We start from the raw sequence: 22,329 nt of genomic DNA on the forward strand, positions 1-22,329 counted from the left end.
TCTTCAGGGAACATGCAGTCTCAGCTGGTCTGCTGCCAGACGCTTGATGGTCTCCAACAGACCAGAGGCTGTGGTGTGCTACCAGGAAATGTGCTAAGAGCTTGGTCCTCAGAGATGCAGAAATCCTGATCCTGGGAGATGCTGAGGGAGAAGTACTCGGTACCTCTCTGAGAGGGCCCTGGGAGTGGATGCTGGATGCTTGTGCTACCAAGACCCTCAAGCCATTAAGCAGTCCCCTCCCTCTCCCCCACCATGCTCCCAGAGGTCAGCTGATAGCACTCTGGCCACTTGGGCAAGGCTGTTGGGGATTAAAATCCTGCAGAAGAATCCATGGCCTATGCAGAGGTGTGAGTCCTGGGTGCTCTCCTCCTTTCCCTGGCACCAAGCATGTTGGGAGCTGGACTGCAGACACTGCTGTGGTGACGCACACTGAGATTCATCCATAGGGTCTGTGTGTATGATGCAAAGCTGGATAGTTGGGGAGCAGAGGCCCAATCCTGAGCAACAGCCTATGGTGTGGCCAACACAGGATGCTGCTTCATCTTGACCTGCCTGGACTGGATTAGACCTCGAAACCGTACAGCCATGTTCTGCTCCCCTGGGCTTTGGCATGTTCCTCTCAAATGAGGAATTATAGAGCAAAGGCCCCAATCCAGTGAGGTGCAGAGGGCTCTCTGCTCCCGGAGAGTCACTGAGAACAAACAGTGCACAGCTGCAGGCAGGATCAGGCCTGCTTGACCAGCTCCAGCACCAGTGCCATTGATAGAGTTTGGGGCATGTTGATTTGGTTCCACGCGGTGATGGGTGGTGGAGGATGTTCCATCATGGGATGGGGCACAGGTACAGAGTGCGGTGTTGTGTCCCCTGTGTCAGCAGCTGTACAGAGCTCTGTTGGGGAATCTGTCAGGGGTGTGGGAACGCAGCCAAGTCTCACTCTGTTGTCTGCAATCTTGAGATATTTGGTGGGTTTTCCATAAAGCCCTGCCTCTACAGGCATGTGATGGCTGAGATGCTCTGCTTTTACGTACCAATTAGAATACCATATTTTCTCACATGTGACACCCCCTGGAATAAAACATATTGTTTTTGAAAAGCATAATGAAGGGGAAAAAAGGCTCTTGCAGTAAGTATTTGCATAACAGCAGCTGGGGACCTTGAACTCTTTGTTCTGCTCCCCGGGCAGACTTTACCTTTTGCTTTTAGCCCATGAGTGGCAGAAGCAACTCTTACCATATTTCCTTGCATATAAAGCACTCTCCAGTCCCAAGCAGCTGGGTTTTTGCAGGACAAGGAGGTGTGGGTTGTATGCAAGAACATATGGCAAATGCCTGGGCCTTGTGGCTGGAGAAAAAACTGGAAACCAGGACTTGGAAAGTCTAATAACCAAAAGGCAAATAAAAAGCCCCTACATTTATTACTATATATTTTTCATCTCATGACTTTTAAGCCAATCTCATAACATTTTTTGGGAGGGGCACAATGTTGGCATCTGATGTGGAGCCAGAGGTGGCAGAGTTGAAGTCTGGGGTTCCCTAACATAACACAGGGGCTGTCTCCTGTTGAAGAAGTGGTTGGTGTTGGAGTTTTTTGATCAATGTGGTATGATAGTTCTTGTAAAACTCCATTAATTTGTGCCTCTCTCTCTTGCTTGTTGAACCCCAGTTTCCGTATGCCGCCCCGCCCCCCCAGGAGCCAGTGAAGACACTCCGAAGCTTAATCAACATCCGCAAAGACACCCTGCGCCTTGTCAAGTAAGTCCACGTTCCCAGAAGTGGTAGGTTGTACGGGCCAGTCTGGACTGGGAACCACAGTCCAGTGTTCAGCATCACAGTACCAGTGGTGGTACCACCTGTGTGCCAGTATCCTAAACCACCTCTAAGGGGAGCTTTGTGCCTACCTGCTTGTCCAGGTGAGCACAGAGCTAGAAAGGGACCTGGTCAGTGAAGAGAAACTAGTGCGCAGAGGTATAGAGCTCACATGAAAATAGAGCTCTTCGTGTTCTTAGTGAAGCCACTGATGATGAATAGCAGCTGGCTGCATCATGCTGTCACACAGAGATGCCCCCTAACGTCTGGACTTTGCCAGGATTGTCTACCTCCTGGATTTTTCACTTCCCTGGTTGATCTGCAGCGTCATTAGAGGTGACAGCAGGAACGAGCCTGAGCTAATCCTGCTCCTGCTGCTGCCTGGGAGCCATCACTTGGAACCTAATGACATGCAGCAGCACAGAGTTCAGGACCGGAGGCAGGAAGTGACCTACTAAGGCCGGTATGAGCCTTTCTGCGAGATGAGCTACAAAGGTTCCCTTTTCCCTTCCCTTGTGGTTTCATCTGCATCCCTCCTGCCTGCTGGAACCTTACAAAAGACCACGTGCTCTGTTGCCTTGTGCCAACAAATCATGTATACGCCGGACCCCATTGCCACGTAGCATCTTCTGCATGCCTAACGATTGCGTCTGAAAATGTGAGCATCTGATGCCTCCCTGGCTTCTCAAGTCACAGAAGCCTTGGAAGTGGTTTCAGATGAGGCCTTGGGCTTGCTGTTACCCCAACTCAGCAGCACAGCAGTGGAACATGGGCCGGGTGGCAAGAGACACCCCCAGCCCCCCAACCACGAGAACATGGTGGTAGATAATATGGAGTAGGGCACCCAGGTAGGAGGCTTTAACAAAGGTGCGCTGTCCCTGGATGGCCATCCTAGGCAAATGGAGGGAGAGAGGAAAAGGAGCAAAGCAAAAGGGAGAGAAGGAAAAGAAAAGAAGCAAGAGTGAGGGAAATGGAGAAGTGAGCTTGATAGCTGGGCACATGGAGCAGAGCATGATGCTCATGAAAGCAAGACAGATGTGGGCCAGGGGATGAACCTTTGCCGTGTGCCCTTCCATGTTCACGTGCCAGAGGGACCCACCAAAGAAGTGCCTAGAAGACGGGGTTTCCCAGAGCAGCTCCTCTAACCCTATGGCTGCCAAAAAGCTGAGTTTAGATGGAAACAGTGGCACTGGCAGCATTAGCCTTTGATTTGGCAAGGGGGAAGGTGTGAGCGATGATAGCTTTCTCATAGACTCTTTTCGCTTCCCTTCCCTCCATCCTAATTCCCAGAGCATGAGGATTTCAATGCTGATTAGAACCCGCTTTGCAAGCAGTGGAAATGTGTCTTCATTTCCATATTCTGCCCTCACACTCTTGAGACCTGGAGGATTAAATGAAGCTTAATGCTGCCTTTGAAGTTGGTTTTCTTTAGCAAATGGCTTTATTAGGAGGAAGACTGGAAGCGTGACCTAGTCATTAGCGGAAACTAATGGAAGCGGGAACTTGACTTCTATTTTCAGCTCTGCCTCTGACTGGCCCTGTGACCTCTGGAAGAGAGAGCTCCTCTTTCGTGCTTCAGTTTTCCCTATCTGCTTCAGTGCAGGATGTAACAGTTACCTGCCACGCTGGGGGGAGTGGGGTCAGGGTGTCGGAGCTTAGTCCATCAGAGCTTGGGACGTGCTTTGAGTTCTAAAGATGAAAGGGGCTGTAGGGCAGCAGAGCAGAGCATCTATTTGCTGGCTCCATCTTGGCGTGAATACAGGATTAACGTGTTTGTACCTCTAGGTTTTACAGGGCATGACTCATTGGGAGCCTAAGCACTGGGGAGAAGGCGCCACGAGCCAGCCTCGGCTTTCAGTTGCTCCCGAGAGGGTAGATTGCAAATTTCCAGATAAAAAATGTTCAGAACCATTTCCCCAGTGTGGTGTGTTGTGCAAAACTGGTGCTGTTCAAAGTCCTCTGTGCGCAGCATTTCTTCTGCCTGCTGTGTTTGCCTGTTCATCCATTGATTATTACCTCCCGTGCAGCCGCCTGTCCCATTTGTCTGTGCTAGCGCCCAGGAGCAGCACAACAGTGATCTGGCTGGAGATGGAAAAGAGCAATTTGGAATTGATGGTGAAAGAGCCTGTTTGTCAAAATGCAAACAGCTTCACTAATGAATCAGAAATAAGCCAGACTCCTAGCACAGGCTCCAGAGAGCTCGGCATAGGAGGAGAGGAGGGGGCCAGACAACCTGCAGGAGGGCAAAGTGGTGATTAATTCTCCTAAGGACACGGGGCAGGACTCGGATCTCATGTACAGTGGTATAACTCTGCTTATGTTAAGAGTCAGCCTAAACTGACATCAGTACTGTGCCCCATGGCACCTGCACCTATTTTTGGTACTAACGTGGCTATCATCACCACATGGTCCAGTACTTCACCTTACAGGGGGTTGTAGGAAGAGAAGTGAGGTGGTGCTATTATTCCTGTTGGACAAATGGGAACTGAGGCACACAAAAAAAGTTAAACAACTTCTCCAGGGTAACACAAGAAGTCAATGACAGTGTCAGGGACTGAACCCCCATCGGAGTTCCAGTCATCTCCCTGGCCACCATGTCATCCTACTGTCTGCTCGTACTGTCTCTGTGTTTACCAGAACTGAAGGGCCAAGTTTTCATTAAGAAGGATATGAGTGATCCTATCTTTAGGACTCGAGCTTCTTTTTCTACAGCAGCCATGTAAGTGGCACCAACAGGAGTCATTTTCTGCTGGCCGACAAGAATATGCCAACTCCCATCTCTCCACAGGTCCTTTGCCGAAGTCCCCAGTTGCAATATACTGGGTCCCCTCCACATGGCTATGCTCTGGCTTGTAAAACTGCAGCTAGGGGCTGCTCATGTGTTTTCATTCATAGCCCTCTAAACTTTTTGGTTCCTGACTAGACCTCTTCTCTGAAGTTGATTCTTGCCCTCCTCACTTGCAAAAGAAGCTTCTTCCATCACACTGATGGGATAGTTCTTCTAGAGGGAAAGCTGGTTTTCATTGGTAGGTGAGGAGGATTTGTTCATTTCCTTGTCCTTTTGCTATGCAGCATTAATATTTATGTAATGGGTTATTGCTCCATCTCCACTGTGGTCCTTCGAGTGCTGATGTCTGCAGTTCTTACTGACATCCAGGATTTATTGCCAGGCGAGTGTCAGTCCAGCTTGTGGCTCACTGGAGCTCCATCCCTTCTGGCTTTCCCAGTTCTGAAGGGAAGTTTTGCCTCTGAAGGGTCACCTTGAACCCAAGCTTTTCACTGTGGGGGGGCAGGTTGTTGAATGGGATCTTGGATCCAAGTGAAGTCCTTTTCTCCCCTGCTTTTCCAGGTGTACAGAGGAAGTGAAGACCCCTGGGGAGGAAGTGAGCAAAGCCAAGGTCCGTTACAACGTGGAGTTCACGTTTGACACCGATGCACGGGTGGCCATCACCATCTATTACCAAGCTACTGAAGAGTTCCAGAATGGAATAGCAAGGTGAGAAGTCCGGGGAAGGCACAGGCTAGGGTACGTCACCCTTCAACAAGAGAGGACCAATGATGAGCAAGGTTTTCCTCCTGCCCTTGGTGGGATGGCTTCCCTCACAGCCACAGCCCTCCCTCAGTCACTGCTGCTCAAAGGAGTGATAAGCCCAGTGCTCTGGGGAAGCATGGTCAGAGATGGCTCCTGTCTCATCCTGTTCTCATTTGCTGCCTGTTGAAGACAAAGATGGCTTCTCTGTGCTCCTTAGCAGAGGAATCAAGGCCCTGGGATTCAAGGGTTAGGTTTGGTTGGATGGCTTAAGTCTGTCATGCCCCTCCTCCAGGAGCCTTGACCAGTCCAGCACATCTTAATCTTTATTTCCCTCCAACAAGTCAAGGAGTCAGGAACTGCCTCACTCATTTTTCCTTCCACTCCCTTGCAGATGTGAGAAGAAGTTTTTGTTTTTCTTGCATCTCTGCTGACAGCACATAGGGGAAGGGGAGCATGGACTCAGAGACACTCAATTGAAGGTTTTGAAGTTTGAAGGTTTTCCTGAATCGAGGTGGAGGCATTTAAGCAGGTTGCCCTGCTGGGGCTAAGCTGTTAGCTTTGACAGGGCATCATGCCCTTGCTGTGGGCACAGGTTGCATGTTAATATTTCACTGCCCTGGACAGCTGGTGGGATGTTTGAAAACAGGCCTGAAATAGCTGGTGTACTTCACAGAACCCCCTGGCTCAGCCATCCTGAGTGGGGGCTGACCAGGACTGAGGTCAGACCAAGGCGTTGTATAAAAAAATGAGTGAGGGGTGGCTTCTCTTCCTCTGGTGTTTCAGAGAGTGCTCCCTGCTGGGGAGAGCTGATAAACTGAGACAAGGATATTGAAAATGCAGTGATGTGTCTTCCTCTCTGCTTGGCAGTTACATCCCCAAAGACAACAGCTTGCAGTCGGAGACGGTCCATTATAAGCGAGGGGTATGCCAGCAGTTCTGCTTACCCTCTCACACCGTTGATCCCTCAGAGTGGACAGAAGAGGAGGTAAGCCAAGCCTGGCATGAAGCCATTTGGCAGCAGATTGTCAGCTCTTCTCAGTCAACCCAGCTAGCTAGGGTTCTGCCTGGACCTAACCTGGTGATTCCCATTGGTTTGCATGCACTCTGCTGTGATCTGGAGCAGCTCCCAGCCCATTCCAGGGAAAGAGAGAGTGCACACAAGTGAATGAGATGTGGACAGCAGTGGCACACTGAGAGGAGGGGCCTGGAAAGCAAGTCTCAGAAATCTGAAGGACTGAAGAGGGAGGAATGGCCAAGTGGTTGAGATGTTCAGTAGCATCAGTCAAAATCCACAAGCCACAGTAGGGTCCTGGGGAACCCTTCAGAGCTCCTGAAATCTCAAGAGCTCAGGGGAGCATTTCCAAAAGCCTGGAATGGATCAGGGCTCTCATCCCATTGCATTTGAACAGCCGAAATAGGGGTTGTGCTTTTTTGGCCGTTGTTTTCAATAGGAAAATTAAAATCTGGTTTTAGAAGTTGCCTTTTCAGCTGCTAACTGATCCAGGGGCTTGGCAACTATGTCATCCTCATTAGATCCACAGTGAGAGAGTCATGTCCAAACAGGGTGGATCAGCAAGAGGGAGCCAGCACATTTCTGAACCTATTGCAGTGAAGGAATGGGAAGCAGCCTGTTCTTCACTGTAGGATGCACAGTAAAAAATGAGGGAGCTTTAACAAGGCATGGAACTGAAATTGACACTTTAAAATATTCCAGACATCAGCAACCGGAAAGAGTCCAGTTGAGAGTGACAAAAATGATTAGAGGCCTGGGAAGCGTGACTTAGGAGGACAGGCTGAAAGAGCTAGGGTTATTCAGTCTGCAGAAGAGAAGACTTGGGGGTGGATTTGATAACAGTCTTCAAATGCCTGAAGGGTGGTTTTAAAAAGGATGGAGATAGGCTTTCCACTGTGCCTGTGGAGGACTGGGCTAGCAGCAATGGTCTGAGACTGCAGCAAAGGAAATTTAGGTTGGAAATTCAGAAGAGCTTCTTGATTATGAGGCTGGTTAAGCATTGGAACAGGCTGCCTAGGCTAAATTTGTTGCATTTGTCCTGGGATAAACCATTTGACCCCAATACAAAGTGCAGTCATTCAGACATCCATGGTCCTGGGATTAATCCTAAAAAGGTTCAAGGGATAGGAAAAACTAACAGTTTATCCTGGAACAGAGCACAGTGCGTCTGACTGATTATCCTGGGATTGCATCATTGAATCAATAGCAGAAAAGCAGCGATGCATTCAGCCACTCGCTAAACCCTAATTAGAAGTGTGGTGTGGGATATTTTTGTTCCGAGACAAACACAGGAGCAGCTTGTCCGGGGACAAATGAAATGTCTGTTTCTAGCCCTAAAGAGTTTGGGACTCTTCATCCCTGGGAATTTGCAAAAGCAGATTAGACAGACATTTGCTTAGGATGGTTTAGTCATGGGTGATCCTGCCTCGAGGAGGGGGCTGAACTAGATGACTATGTGAGATCCCTTCTAGCCCTGTTTTCCTATGATCCTATGGACTGCAGGTCCTTGAGGGAGGGAGCAGTGCCCACTCCGGTGACAGGATTCTGCCTTTCCTGCCCTGCCGTGTCTCCGTGTCCCGTGCCCCATGCCGTAGGGCAGCAGAGTGGAGTATCTATTTGTTGGCTCCATCTTGGAGTGAATACAGGATTAACATGTTGGTACCTCTAGGTTTTATAGGGCATGACTCATCGGGAGCCTAAGCACTGGGGAGAAGGTGCTACAAACCAGCCTTGGCTTTCAGTTGCTCCCCTGAGAGGGTAGATTGCAAATTGGGGGAATCTGTGTGGTTCCACTTATACCACCAGGCTAGCTGGCACAGATCAGTGCGAAGCTGGAGTCAGTTGACTTGGCTCTGTTGAAATCGATAAAGTAACTTTGAGTTTTGGTAGCAGAGGATCTAGCCTCTTCCTGATGTCTTGTTTTCCTCTCTCTTTGTCTCCTCCCAGCTGGGCTTTGATCTGGACCGGGAGGTGTACCCCATGGTGGTGCACGCTGTGGTGGATGAGGGAGACGGTAGGAGCCTCCTCTTGGAATTAAAAGGGGTTTGTTTTCTTTACAGGAGCCCTGACACAGATAAACTTTAATGCTGCCCAGCCCAGCCCTGCTTGTCCTCTGGCTGCCTCTGTGTTTCAACAAGGCACCCTGCTATTTGCCAAGGAGCTTCTAGGTTTTACTCATGTACCTTGTCCCCTCTGCTGCTAAGAGCCAGCCCAGAATTGGAAGGGCAGGTCTGCTTTGTTCCTGCTGCAGAGAGGACATGTAGGTTCACTGTGATCCCTAGGTAACAGGGTCCTCCTCTCCTTCCCAGTTTGGGATGAAATGACATTTCACAATGGTGGTGTTTTTGGCCAAACCAGAAGGCCATGTTTTGGCCATTCTCTCTACTGCTTGGTCCAAAGCTCACTGCAGTCAGCAAAACCTTCCCTCTAATTCTGATAACCTTTGGGTCAGGCCCATAGCAGCCCAAATCAAAAGAAAAGAAATGTGAAGGTACAGTGGTGTTCAAACTGGGTTCCATGATAGGTCATCGAGGATTTTGCAAAGAGCCCAGGAGTAATGGCAGAGCAGGTCAGGAGCAGGGCCACATTAACCCTTTAATGGGCCCTAGGCAAACAAACTTGTGGGCCCCAAGCCAGTCAAGACCCTCCTCCCCACCTTGGTGCTGCCCCCCATGAGGAGTGCGGTTCGGAGCCACTGCTAGGAAGCGGCCACCGCAGCAGCAAGGCCAGTGGAGGGGAGAGGAAGGGAAGGGAGGCAGACAAGGCCATTCATGCCGCTGCTGCGGAGGGAAGGACCAGGGTCCCCCTGCAGCTCAGGGCCCTAGGCATGTGCCTAGTTTGCCTATGCGTTCATCTGGTCCTGGCCAGGAGGCAGCGCACCACCATTGTTGGGCTGGGTTGCCTGGCTCCACTTCAGTCTTCAGGATGGGAGTAGGGCTCCATGGCAGAAGAAGATATGCGAAAGGGTTCTGTGACTTGAGAAAGTTTAAAAACCAGTAAACCACTGCATTAGCAGGTGCGTTATCCCAGTGATGGACTTTGTGGTCCTGACTGGACCTGCCTCGGGCTGTGACTCAGCCTATGGGGTTTTGAACCCCTTTTTCTGTCACTGAAATCAGAAGGCTGTCACCAGGCTTAGTCCTTGGCAGGATTTGGCTCTGTGTGGAGACAGGTGGAATCCGTATCCATGCTGGTGCCCACATTGTAGTATTCGCTCTGTTGATTCACCATCGTACCACGGTAGCCCCATACCACTGATTCTCATAGTCCTAGCAGACGAGGCTGCCCTTTCTGAGCACAAAGAAATGCAGTTCTCCCATGCTCCAAATGGGGACCCTGTGTCTTGACCTTTAAATATTTGTCCTCAGCTTTGATAAAGGTCGCTCGATGTCACTCGATAACCTGGTTACACTTTACCAAACCCAGATAAGGCTCTTAGCAGGCATCCGTCCTTCCACTGGGCACATGGATAGTTTCTGGCATGTGGGTGCAGGTCTCACTGGGACAGCAGGCCAAGGCTGCACTAGTACAGTGTGCCATGTGTACCCAGTGTCTGATCATGAGCCTTTTCCCTTATCTCTTGAGGCTCTCACCAGAGTCCCAGCATTTGCTGGCATCTGCCCAGACTTCTAGGGCCCCTTTATTAAAAGGCATTTTCCTGACCCCTAAGAAAGACTCTCCTTTGCTTGACATATAAACTTTTAAAGGGCAGTTGGGGTGAGAGGCCAAGAGATGAACGTACCCTGATCTTGTGTCATCTCCCATCTGTAGGAGCTGAGGAGAGCTCAGTCATGTCCTCCTGATGGTCTTTGGGTTATGGGCAGCCTAACGTCTTCTATTTATTGAAAGACTTGCCACTCTCTGGTCCCATCTGCTTCTCCCACTGCACTTCCCTGCAAGCAGTCTCCTTGCCCAGCACAGCTCACTGTAGTTCTCCTTGAGGGGAGCTGGGGCAAGGACCAAAGGATAGTCTGCACTACAGAGGTTTGCTGGCCTAGCTACTTTGGCCAAAGGGGTGACAGCATCATGTCGCTTAGTTGACACAGCTATACCAGTAACCCCCCAAACATGGACATAGCTATCCCAACAGGAGAGGTCATCTTCCCTTCTAACTCTCACCCCTATCCCATTTGTGTCTTGCAGAGCACATCGGCCACTGCCACGTGCTGCTAGCAACATTTGAGAAGGTGAGTTTCCATCCTGCTTCCCTTTGGAGTGAAGTGGCCCATTTAAGCCCAGTCTTTCCAGAGTATATGGGACATCAGCATGTACAGGGCAAAAGTGCCAAACATGGAAACTGAAAGGAAGCACCCAGTCCCAGACGGTGCAAGATGCCTGACTTTTCCAAGTCACTGAGCACCTCCAAGGATGTTGGCTGCTTGTTTGTTTGCCTGAATATTGATCAAGTTGCTGCGTATGAGACACTAGTTCTGTCCACAAACTTTGGTCCATTGAACCACCCCTAGATCTGCCTTTATGTGATGTATTTCTATGTTACCCATCCATGTTTATATTGATCAGCCAGTGTTTAAATGCATAGAGAAGGACCCACCTTGACAGAAGTTCAGTTGATGGATCACTGTGGACCATTGTGTCCAGGTGCTTAATTATAGATATTACTGTATACTAGATAAAAGCTCTACTGTTTCCTGAGCTGCCCCTGAGGTCTCTTGTTGATTTGTGCTGACTCTGGGCACCACTTTTTTATTTCAGCATGCAGATGGCAGCATTTGTGTGAAGCCCCTCAAGCAGAAACAAGTGGTGAGTGTGCCTGGGACTATGATTAGCTCATATTGACACATTGCTAAGGAAGGGAGGTCCACTGCTCCTTGCTGACAGCTTTGAACAGAGCTGCCATGGACAAGAACTTGAATCTGTGAGGAACAGTGAGTCTGGCAGGATCATTGGTAGGCTGAGGTACTCTTTCCACAGCATGGATTTGACAGGCATAGAAAAAATCTTTTCCCTGTGTGGGACAGAGCTCTGGGAGACTGAGGGGGGACTCGAATACTTGGTAGGGAAGAGAGCTTAGGAAGAAGTCTTCCCACATGAGCATTTGAAACAGGCTTGTTAGAGGCATACAGAGGCTTACTCTGCACTTAGAATTACTGGGATGGAAGGGACATCAAGGGTCATCTAGTCCAACTCTGCACAAATGAAAGATGTGATATTCCCAAATCATCCCAAATAGCTCCAGCCTCTTGGCAGCCTCCAAGGAAAGTGATTTCACTGCTTCTCTGAGCAGCTTATTGTGGTGTCCTACTTGTTCTTACACTTAGGAAGGTTTTCCTGACAGTTTATCTAAATCTCCTTTGCTGTCATTTGAATCTATTGCCTTGTGTCCTGTCCTCATGTGCTCTCCCCCTATTGGCATCTCCAGGTGGATGGCGTTAGTTACCTTCTTCAGGAAATCTACGGGATTGAGAACAAATACAACACACAGGACTCCAAGGTAAGGATGATGCTCCCGGAAATGGAAAGCAGGAAGCAGGGCCTAAAAAAGTCCCTCCTCAGTGCCCTTCTCCTTGATTTGAAATAGAGATGCCTTTCAAGCACACAATCCTTGTGCTAATTTTGTTTGACTTCCTCCTCTCTTCTCACTTAATATAGGAAATGTTTAGTATTCATAGCGGTCAAGGATTTATAGCACAGTGCAAGGGACTTGTGTAGTAGCTTCCCTTACTCGGAGCTGCTATTATGCCTCCGTGGCAGGCTCCAGGTAACTCAGGTGTTCCAGTCTTAGGCTCCCCATACAGTTCTGCCAGTGTCCCTCAATGCTGACTGGCAAAACCAGTTGCAATTCCAGGCCTACCTCATCTCCTCAGCAGTAAAGGCTGGCAGTCACTCTCCCCTCAGTCTGATACAATATCAGATGGCTTCTGAATGCAGATAGCAAAGGATGGCATGACTGTGAAACTAGTAACCACCAAAAATAGCAGCAGGCTATAGGAAGAGAGCTTCAAACTCATGTTCCCTAAAGATTGGAATCCAGGTGTCTGGAGGGTAACAAGTCAAAGCACTGGCTTGCTTTTCCACTGGCCTTCCTACCAAATGGCTTATCATGACCGAAAGGGGTAAGTTAATGACTGCCAAGGGTCCTAGATGCTGTGAAACTGGTGCAGGTCTAGACTTGGAGGAAGCTGCACTGGGGGTGGTGGGACCCAAGCACAGCACCTCAGGGACTCCCAGCCTGTTTGGAGAGTAACAGATTACAAGGATAAGGTGAGCTGCCTCCACCCCCATTCTGAACCCCCATGGGCCATTGACCCACTGCAGAACAGGAGTCCTCCAGAGCCCTGCAAGCTTGGGTTACTATAGCTACTATTCCAAGGGCAACATGGCAACTCCTGCAATTGGGCCATGGGATGGAGATGCCAGCTGTTTCAGGCATGTCTTTGCCACTCCTGCCCAGGTTGCCGAGGACGAGGTGAGCGATAACAGCGCAGAATGTGTCGTTTGTCTCTCGGACGTCCGGGACACCTTGATTCTACCCTGCCGGCACCTCTGCCTCTGCAACACGTGTGCGGATACATTGCGTTACCAGGCCAACAACTGCCCCATCTGCAGGCTGCGTAAGACTTGGGGAGTGCATGGTGGAAGGGACCAAGTCCTAGAGAGGTCGGAGGTCATTGTCCGAGCAGTCATACTCTCTAATTTGGGGAAATCAATCTTCCATTTTGCCCCTTAGGTCCAACATGAAAGCCTTTGGCTTCATTTAAACTACTTGGGTGATGACTCAGTATGCAAGGTTGGAGTTGGCTATAACTGGCCTGTTTCTGGGGAACAAAGGCCAGTTGCTCTTAACTGTTGGCTAGGAACAGTGCTCATTGCAAGTTTTGAAATCAAGCAAGGATTCTTGCTGTACTAGAAATGCTGGTGCCCTGAGATGGGCATCATAATCAAGGATTGAAGATAATAGGAGCTTTGAACAAAACTCTTTAACATCACTTTTCATCCTTCATCATCCCCCATTTCATTGTGTTGTTTTATTGCAATGTGCAATGAAATATGAGGATGTTGAGGCCTGCATGTAAAATGTCCCGCTTAGACCTTTTTTGCAAGTTCTGGGGCAAAAAACTTTTGGCTGACCCAAATTTCAGAAGTTCAAAATGTTGAAAATGTCAGTGTTCCTTGCCTGAAAATGGGACCATTCTGAGTGAAAACAGTCATTTTTTTTCCACCAAAGATGCTATAGCTTAGAGTAGAAAAGCTGAAATTTTGCAGGTTGCCCACAAAATTACAATAAAATGCAAAGCCTTGAATGCTTGACAAGTACAGACACCTCCACTTACATCCCCAGGTTTTTGCTTCCTGGAGGCTAGATTAAGACAAATCAATTCTGTGGAAACACCTAAGAATTCTTCCTGGAGTCTCCTGTTCTGTTGCATTAGACATTTATTTTGATTCCTTCCCCCCCCACTGCTTTGCAGCATTTAGAGCCTTGCTTCAGATCCGTGCAATGAGGAAGAAACTCGGCCCCTTGTCTCCCACTAGCTTCAACCCCATCATTGCCTCCCAAACGTCAGACTCGGAGGAACACTCGGTAAGCCTTGACTGGGGAAGTTAGAGCTGTAATGCAGTCGCTGTGATGTGAAATGGCTCACGGGTCCCTAGCAGGGTGGTAGCACACAGAGGCATATTCCTGTCACCAGTGTAATGGTAATGGCAAGTCTGTCCGATATCCAGGATCAAGCGCATGGCATGTGGTGGGAAATCCAGGGCTAAGCTAGTAGGGACTGATGAGTGGATTATTATCAGGGCTGCAGGTGCTTTGTAGGGGTGCGCTGGAAATTGGCCCAGACCTTAACTGTTCTTGGCCTCCCTCTAATCAGCTGTGTCAGCTCTGTGCTTTTACAGCCACCCCCACTTACATTCAAGTCCCCCTTGGGGAGTGAACTGCCTTGCCATTCCCTGCCAACAGCAGAAGGTATATTGTTGAAAAATGAGGCGTTTGCATGTTCTGTGGCCTGTCTGCTCCCTGCAGTCTTCTGAGAACATCCCTCCTGGATATGAGGTGGTCTCTCTGCTGGAAGCTCTCAACGGGCCCCTCACTCCCTCCCCGGCAGCCCTTCCGCTTCACGTGCTGGGTGACGGTCATGGGTCAGGGATGCTGCCTTCCTATGGCAGCGACAGCCACGTGCCTCCCATCAGGACGCTGTCCCCCCTTGACCGCCTGTCCGACTGCAGCAACCAAGGCCTAAAACTCAAGAAGAGTCTGTCAAAGTGAGTATCCTGCTGCTGTCCCTCCTGCGAGTTAGCAGTTGCTCTTCCACCTGTCACAGAGGGGTTTCCTCAGGGAGGGTTCAGTCCTGCAGACCTGCCTCCACTTGTGTGAGCAACGACTTCAGGACTGGGCTCATGGCCAGTCAAGTCATGTATCATTGAACGAACTGATGCTCTTCCCATGAGTGCCTATGGGGACCTTTCCATTGACTCCAGCCAAATCTGAGTCAGGCCACAGGACCTCTTCTGAGCAGATATATTGTCCTTGTCCTTTCTTAACTGCTTGTTCCTGCCAAGCATACCTTGTCCCCTGTCTCTCACCATGCTGCCTGGTATGTCCTCAGGGATGTAGTGATGGTCCAGAGGAACACTTGGCAGTAGGAAGAAAAGGTACAGTGGATGCTCTGGACAAAGGGCAGGGATTTGCCAACGGCCAGGGGTTTGTGAGGCACTAGGCACCTTCAGCTCCCAGTTAGGTTTGGTGGGAGTGGGTCAGAAGCCCACTGGCTTCAAAGAAGCACTCTGGATTTGTATTGGTGTCAGTGTGGCTAGATTTTTGGTCCAGATGGCAGAGCAGGTGGAGAATGCAGAAAATGGGGCAAAAACAGAGAGAGTAGTTTTACTGGTCTACTTAAACATCTGCGGCAGGGGACGGGTTGCCTTTCCATTTGGTCTGTCTCCAAGGTTGTCCCAGTCACTTGACATGGGCCTGTGCTACAAAGGCTTTAACACACTTTCCCCTGACCAGAGTAGTCCTTCCTCATAAAGGCTGCTATTTCTGGTTGATGGAGGCAGGGGGGGTCTGTAACAGGGGTTTCTGTTGGGCTCCAGCCAGCATATTTTTGGTGTGGCATGCACTCATTAAATCATGGAGAAATTCTTTAAAATAAGAGGGGTGTCTTTTTTGTTTTCCCTCCTTCATAGGTCTATTTCCCAGAATTCCTCTGTCCTGCCTGAAGAAGATGATGAGAAGTCCTGCAGTGAGTCGGAGATCAGGATTTCCAGGAGGAAGTCTCCTCCTCAACATGAGGAGGTGATCATTTCAGAGGGTTTTGCTTCTACCTCAGGCCTGGCCTTCTGCTGAGGCTTTATAAATCTGGCACTGTGCAGTTTCAGGTCTTTGTCCCTCTGTGATTCCATGTAAAATGGGCTCTGCTTATAAGTCAGGGGTGGGGGGTTTTTTGTTTTTCCCCCTAATGAGATCTGTGACCCAGGGTAGGTTCTCTTCTTCCTGTGCGTCACCACCTGTGCTGGGAGTCTTCAGACCCAATGCTGTCCTTCCAAAGTTACCCCTACATATCACTGTTGTCTTCACGGGGCTGAGATGATGTCACAGAGGGCATCATTGGAAGATGATGCCCAGGTGACCTTGCGGGTAGGATGTAGAGAATATTTATGTGGCTGGCAGGGTCAGGGAAGGACATTGTTTACTGTCCTGAGGTCTTGTTGGCTCTGCAGGGCTGAAAGCATCAAAAGGGAGCAAAATCTAAGTAGGCTGGACCTCAAATATTTATGCAAGGCAGCTCTGCTAAGTAGGAAGGTGCTGATTTTTTTAACACAGTCCCTTCCAAGGAGAAAACATGCATTGGTCCTACTCAGAGCCCCTGCTATTTAATAGTAATCAGTAGTCCTGTCAAATTGGTCGGTATCCGTCCATTATGTGGGTTGGGCAACTGTGGTACAAAGAGAAGAGACTTTCATAAGGTCACACAGCAACTCAGTGAAACAGCTGGCATTTCACTCCACAGTTCCTGCTTCTCAGGCCTGTACTCCATCCATTCAAGGGTATTGTCTGCGCGGAAGTTCTGGGGTGGCGTTGGCTGGTGGGAAATAGTCCCATACGTGGCCTCCTAACTTGAGGATCACTCATGGATGAGTTCCTACTCTCCAATGCACTTTAAAATCTAGGGTATTAAATCTACATCAGTTCATTATTGACTGAATGGTGTTGCTGTCTGACCATCCTTTGGTGTCCACATCATGAAAATTCCCCTGATAATTGATGCACTCATTGACAGTTTGATCAACAAGGCCAATGGTAGAATGGCAGACTTAAAAAGTCTTTCCCCCTTGGAGACCCCTCCCTGGGGAACGCGTATGTAATCAGGGCATTGTGAGGACACTCACTTTACTTTATGGTCCAGAAATGTAGGACCTCCCTTTCCAGGGCTTCCAATTCAGAACCTGCCCAGGACAGTGCAATGCATGGAAAAGCCACCATGACTGGCCCTCAAGGGACTTGTTTTCCTCTGAGTCTAGTGTGTTCACTCTCCTTCCAGGAATGCAGTATGACCCCGGACAGTGAGAACCTCACCTTGTCCTCCTCAGGAGCAATAGACCAGTCTTCATGTACAGGAACCCCACTCTCCTCTACCATCTCCTCCCCAGAAGGTATGTTGGGTTGGAAGGGACATGGAAAATTACTGTGGTCACATGTCCTGATGGTAGCACCCAGTGAATACATGGCACCTCACAAGATGAACTAGATGACAAAGTTCTCGTGTCTAATCCTGCTCACTGCTCTCCTTAGTTATGGATGTGATACAGGGGAAGTTTGGCCTGAATTAGGTAAGTAGGATTTGAGTTGCTACATGCTGATATAATGATAATATGATAATGATATGCTACATGCTGATATAAAGATAATATGATAGAATGGTAATATGATAATATAACGATAAAACCTCAGTATTTGTAGGTTTCACAGACTCCTGTTCCACTTATTAGGGAGCCTGTCTGATACGATTTCAACCAACCTCAAGTCCGTGAAAAGCCATTAACTCAGAATGTGGATGGATTGTCCTCCTCTTTGCTGCTTTTTGTGACTTAATCATAAGACTGATATGATGTGTTACTAAAATAGATGTATTAATGGCTTTTCAGTGATTTGAACAAGGTAGAGTAGGATTGTACTTGGGTGTCTATTCAGTGGAATAGGATTTGGCCTGAAATCTAGAAGGGATTGTTATAGTTGCCTGACTTGACATCCTGAAGAACCCAGGACAGATCCCCTTATCCAGGGATCCCTGAATCAAGCCCAGGAGTTAGGCTTGATGCAAGGATTGAATGCAGTTGCAGCTTGTTCCTCAGAAGATCACATAGACTCTTTGTTTTGAAGAGGAATTCCCTCCTCTGTAGTCTCTGGGCCACAGGGCATGGAGATGAAAGGTTCCAGCCTGTAGGCATCAGCACCAGGCTTCAGAAGCCCTGTCGCACACTGTTCCTTGCAGTCCAGCGCTGCCCAGACTGTTCTGCCCTAATGGCACCCTGCATTCTCTCCTCTTTCTTCCTACCTAGATCCTGTCAGCAGCAGCCTGGCCCAGTCCATCATGTCCATGGCTTCCTCCCAAAGTCAGCACTCCCAGCTCAGCACCGATACTGTGTCTTCCATGTCAGGCTCCTACATTGCTCCTGGCACAGAGGAAGAGGGGGATATGTTCCCATCCCCTGCTGCTGCCAGTGGGATACCTTCAGAAGGAGAGGTAGGTCAGGCAAGATATGTCAGCTCCTTAAGATGATCCTCTTTTGGGACCACCAAGAAATTCCCCCTATAGCCCAATATTTTGGGGGAAGGATGGGAATTGGTTTGTAAGCAAGAATGCCCTTATATAAGCAGCCTCTGGCATTGATCGCTGTCCCAAGTAGGCTGTCAGATTAAACAGCTGAGTTGTGTAGAAGCCAGGCAATTCCTTTATGCACATTGAACAGAACCAGGCACTTCCTGTGTTTCTACTGGGATTCTGCTTTAAGACATGGGGTAGAATTTTTAGAAGTCCCCAGGTGACCTGGTAGCCCCAGGCCCCATCTGCAAAAATAGATTTTGGGGCTGATGTTGCACTGACTTTCTATAAATGGAGTCTCTAATCTCTCAGGCTTTTCAGCCAGTGTTGGCCTGATTCCCATCTTGGAGTGGTTACACGTACGCTCCATGATTTAGAGAGTTAATGTCCTTGGAGCAGACTTATCTGGTGCACTGAAGCACATGGTTGCAGTTTCAGGTTAGAGGGATTAAGGTTTAACATGTTAAAACTGTCTGCGTTCATAGTGATAGGTGGAAATAAACATTTCTGGTGGGAGATCACTTTCTTTTTTTCCTCCCCTTTCCTCCCTCCCTTGCTTTCCTTTGTAACAGTCAGGCGCAATTCATATATAGGTGAGAGAAGACAGGAACAATGTTTGGCAGTGTGGCCCAGTGAGTAGGGTACTGGGATGGTGGTCAGGAAACCAGGATCCTGTCACAGATCTGTTGAGTGATGTTGGACAAATCACTGCAGTGCTTTGTGCCTTTGTTTTCCTTCCTCTCCAACCCATTCGCTGACTTGCCCAATTAAATAGCGAGCTCTTTAAGGGCAGAGAATGTTTCACTTCTTTATATGTACAGCACCTTGCACAATGGGCCACTGATTTCAGTTTTGACCTCTAGGTGTTACTATAATATAAATCAGCCTTTATTTGGGTTGCACAGGCATTTGTCTTTGTAATATTACATTCATAATTATAATAACATATGGTAATTTATTTATTTTTTTGCTCAAGGAACATTGAGCTCTGGTTTTCTCGACATCCATAGTTTTTAACATAAACATACAGCACCAAGTCATGGAAATAGGTCAGTTAGTAAGCCTTCCTTCATTTGCGGGAAATTTCTCCTTTCTGGGAGCGAGCATGAATCCTACCAGGGCCTGCATTCCCAGCTAGATAGGAGTGGTCACTGGTGGCGGATAGTGTTAGCTTCCATATTCCATTGACACATGGCACAGCCGGGAAGTAAAGACATCTGATTTCTTTTGTCCTCTCTGCAGTCAACTCCTGTGGAATCTCCAGATACAAACTTTGTCAGTATCCCCACGGAGGAGCAAGATGCAGAGGTAAAACACTACATTCAAAGGAAGCAAACTGCCACCTACCTGATCGATGTGCCATGTCTGTGTAATACGCTGGATTTCTGTGCAGCATTGCATCTCCTACTAACGGCTGAGCCCACAGAGTAGAAGACCAGGCAGCTATGACCTATGTGGCATGTCTTCCTCACAGAATTAACTTGGGAGATGGGCACCAAGGTCTGAGTTCCTGGGTTAGCTTGGCCTGGGTGTGAGCAGCCACACCACAGAGCTCTACCCAAGTTACTATATATTCACTGGAACAGCATTTACCCAGGTGTAGTGTTCAGACTTCTGGGATGTGTCTCACGGACCCCTGTGCTGCATTAAGTGGAGCCACTCTGGTGGGTTCCCGATTCATTGTGGGAGAGCTGGTTTGTCCTTCTGTGCCCCTGGGTTGAAGGCCTTAGAAGCCCATCAACATTCACATGGTTTAACCCTGCAGGGTTCCGGTGGCTGGGTTACCAGCCCAGGTAATAGTTACTCCGGAGCTCAAATTAGTCAGGTCATTAACCTGGGTTGAAAGCACCACTTCATATGGGTGAAAAGTTTTTGTGCGTGGAGGTTGACAGCTGTGCCAGAGCCCAAGCTAGCTCTGTAGTAAAGGCCCGCCCATGTGGCTCTATGTAGGTGGTCAGAGGCTAATGGTTCCTAATGTGTCTTCCTGGACTGGAGATCTTATGGCAGAAAGCCTTTGAGGGGGAGATGAAAGAGAATTGCCAGGAATTTAAGTGGTGTAGGGCATGCATTGCCCAAGAAATTGCTGGGATAATGCAAAGCTCAGGGCATAGACACTCAGAGAAGGACACAAACAATTCAGCCCTACCACTGTTTCCATTAGCACTGAATCCCTTTGCAACCCACCAGGTCTCCCGTGTGGGGCAGGAATGTGCTAGGTATAGCAGTGAAGGAATCTGTGCTGAAGCATCTCTGAATTGCACCAATGCAGTCCAGCAGATGCTAGGCACATTCCCCTTACAGAGTACAGTCATTTCCCATCAGAGAATGCAGTTGTCCCCAGCTCAACAAAGCTCTTAAGCTTACACTAGCGTTGACATGAAACCTGCGCTTAATTGCTTTGTGTCAGCAGCCACATCTCTCTAAACTCAGAGGCTGGCTCCAATGATTTGTAAAACAAACTGATTCAAATGGGATAGAAAGGGAAAGGAATCAGGTTATCCCTTAAATCCTTGTTTCTCTGAGGCCTATGGAAAATCCCCCATTGAGCTCCATGGGAGCAGGATCAAAGACAGATCCTGTCACTAGTATGCCTCAGCCTTAAAACCTTGATAGGACACTGCCCTTTTGGCTCTTCAGTGTCTGGTTTAAATTCAGCTCTGAGTTTAAACCCACAGTACATGCCAAGCCCATATTCAGTGGGAGGGGCCTGAGTATGACTCCTGGTGTCCAGGGGAGCTAGGTAAGGGTAGAGGAAAGGATGCTATCATGTCCAGGAAGCCTCTGGACAGGAGGCTGAACATGTTTGAAAGGCAAAGGTTCTGCACCTTGGACAGAGAGTCCTTTGCTATTAGCATTCACAGCCTGTCTTCTGTGTCACAGGGGAATGATGTCATGGAGGAAGAGGATGCATCTCCCACTCAGGAAGACGGTAACAGATATGGGCCATTCCTCCCTTCCCTTCTCATTTTGTCTGTTTCATCAGTAGGGGCCAGACTGTACACTCAGGGCACTGGGCATTATCGGAGAAGGGGAGTTGGCTTTCCCAGGAATGCTGTCTTGCTGGAGCGGGGTGTCTTCTGTTCTATAACAATGGAGAGGGGTGGTGTAGAGCTAGAAGGGAAGTGTGAACATGGGCACTTGGTGGGGAGTCAAAAAGAGATGAATGGCCTTGGCTTTCTGTGATGGATTAGTGGAAGCAAGTCCCTGGGTGTGGAGACTCAGGCTATGGGGTCCATCATGGAGGCACAGGATGAGCTTCCATCTGCAAAATAGACTATGTGGACACAGTAGTCTTCAACACCCTGAGTTTCCCCCTTCTTTCTCCTTACACTCCCCTGATGGTTATTTTGAGCTGTGGTGCAGGTCACCTGGTTCTCAGAAGGCAGCAGAAATTAGAAATGGGTCTGAGACAAAGAACTGAGGGCCAAGAACATCTTGCAGATGAAGGGTCTCCTGCAGTGAGGGTTTGGTTCATGTCCCTCTAGAGCAGAAACTAAAATGTCCCCTTCACCCCACCGCCAACTCTGTATGGGCTGATTACTTTCTCTAGTGGGTGCATGAGACATGGTCACATTTGGAGTGAGATTGCAGCACAGGAGAAAAAACACTGCATGGCGTGGAGTCACAGCAGGTCCAACCTGCTCCTCCCCTGCCTGCTTGCGCCTGCTTACCAGGCAGTGCCAGCTCTAATGGCAAAAGCTGGGGTCAGGCAGAAAGAAGAGAACTAGCAGGTGAGCAGAGGAGTGTCATGAACTCTGGAAAACACAGTGATGTTCGCTGTAGACGGCACACAGTCTGAGGACTGCAGCTTGGTGTGCTCAGGCAGCTCCGAAATACTGCTTCCTGGGACCCTGCGCAGGAAGGGGGCTCCTCAGAGTCTTTCTGAATTGAAATCCACTCCCATCCAGAAGACCAGCATGAGACCTAGGTACCAGGCAAGCCCTCAAAATAAAGGAGCAGGCCTCAATTGACCCTCTGTACTGGGTGAAATTCATCTCCACCCTTCTAGCAAAATGATAACTGGGCCCAGTGCAGCTTTATATGCTTCAGTGGCATTCAGCACATTTTGGGGTTTCATCCCAACTTCCTTTAGTGGCCACCGCTATAAGGAGCAAGGAGTTGGCTGAAGCATCCAGTGGTCTGGAGGTGTCCTAAGAGACCAGCTATAGCCAGAAAAGACCTGGGCCCCCCTGCCCC

General features: G+C 49.0%; 1 protein-coding gene across 1 annotated transcript in view; it reads left to right on the plus strand.

Moving 5' to 3' along the window:
• RNF157 (ring finger protein 157) overlaps positions 1 to 22,329 on the plus strand; it is a 95,066-nt gene that overhangs the window by 41,830 nt on the left and 30,907 nt on the right. The window contains exons 3-17 of the mRNA XM_019501648.1: positions 1,663 to 1,751; positions 5,155 to 5,301; positions 6,205 to 6,322; positions 8,297 to 8,363; positions 10,493 to 10,536; positions 11,063 to 11,110; positions 11,730 to 11,801; positions 12,762 to 12,921; positions 13,780 to 13,892; positions 14,334 to 14,572; positions 15,497 to 15,605; positions 16,852 to 16,963; positions 17,870 to 18,054; positions 19,375 to 19,440; positions 21,013 to 21,061. Coding sequence (XP_019357193.1) covers positions 1,663 to 1,751; positions 5,155 to 5,301; positions 6,205 to 6,322; positions 8,297 to 8,363; positions 10,493 to 10,536; positions 11,063 to 11,110; positions 11,730 to 11,801; positions 12,762 to 12,921; positions 13,780 to 13,892; positions 14,334 to 14,572; positions 15,497 to 15,605; positions 16,852 to 16,963; positions 17,870 to 18,054; positions 19,375 to 19,440; positions 21,013 to 21,061 — 1,618 coding nt within the window. The remainder of the gene's footprint in view (positions 1 to 1,662; positions 1,752 to 5,154; positions 5,302 to 6,204; positions 6,323 to 8,296; positions 8,364 to 10,492; positions 10,537 to 11,062; positions 11,111 to 11,729; positions 11,802 to 12,761; positions 12,922 to 13,779; positions 13,893 to 14,333; positions 14,573 to 15,496; positions 15,606 to 16,851; positions 16,964 to 17,869; positions 18,055 to 19,374; positions 19,441 to 21,012; positions 21,062 to 22,329) is intronic.

The sequence above is a fragment of the Gavialis gangeticus genome, unplaced genomic scaffold (genome assembly GCF_001723915.1).
Source record: "Gavialis gangeticus isolate Ggan-Ray unplaced genomic scaffold, GavGan_comp1, whole genome shotgun sequence".
Taxonomy (NCBI): domain Eukaryota; kingdom Metazoa; phylum Chordata; order Crocodylia; family Gavialidae; genus Gavialis; species Gavialis gangeticus.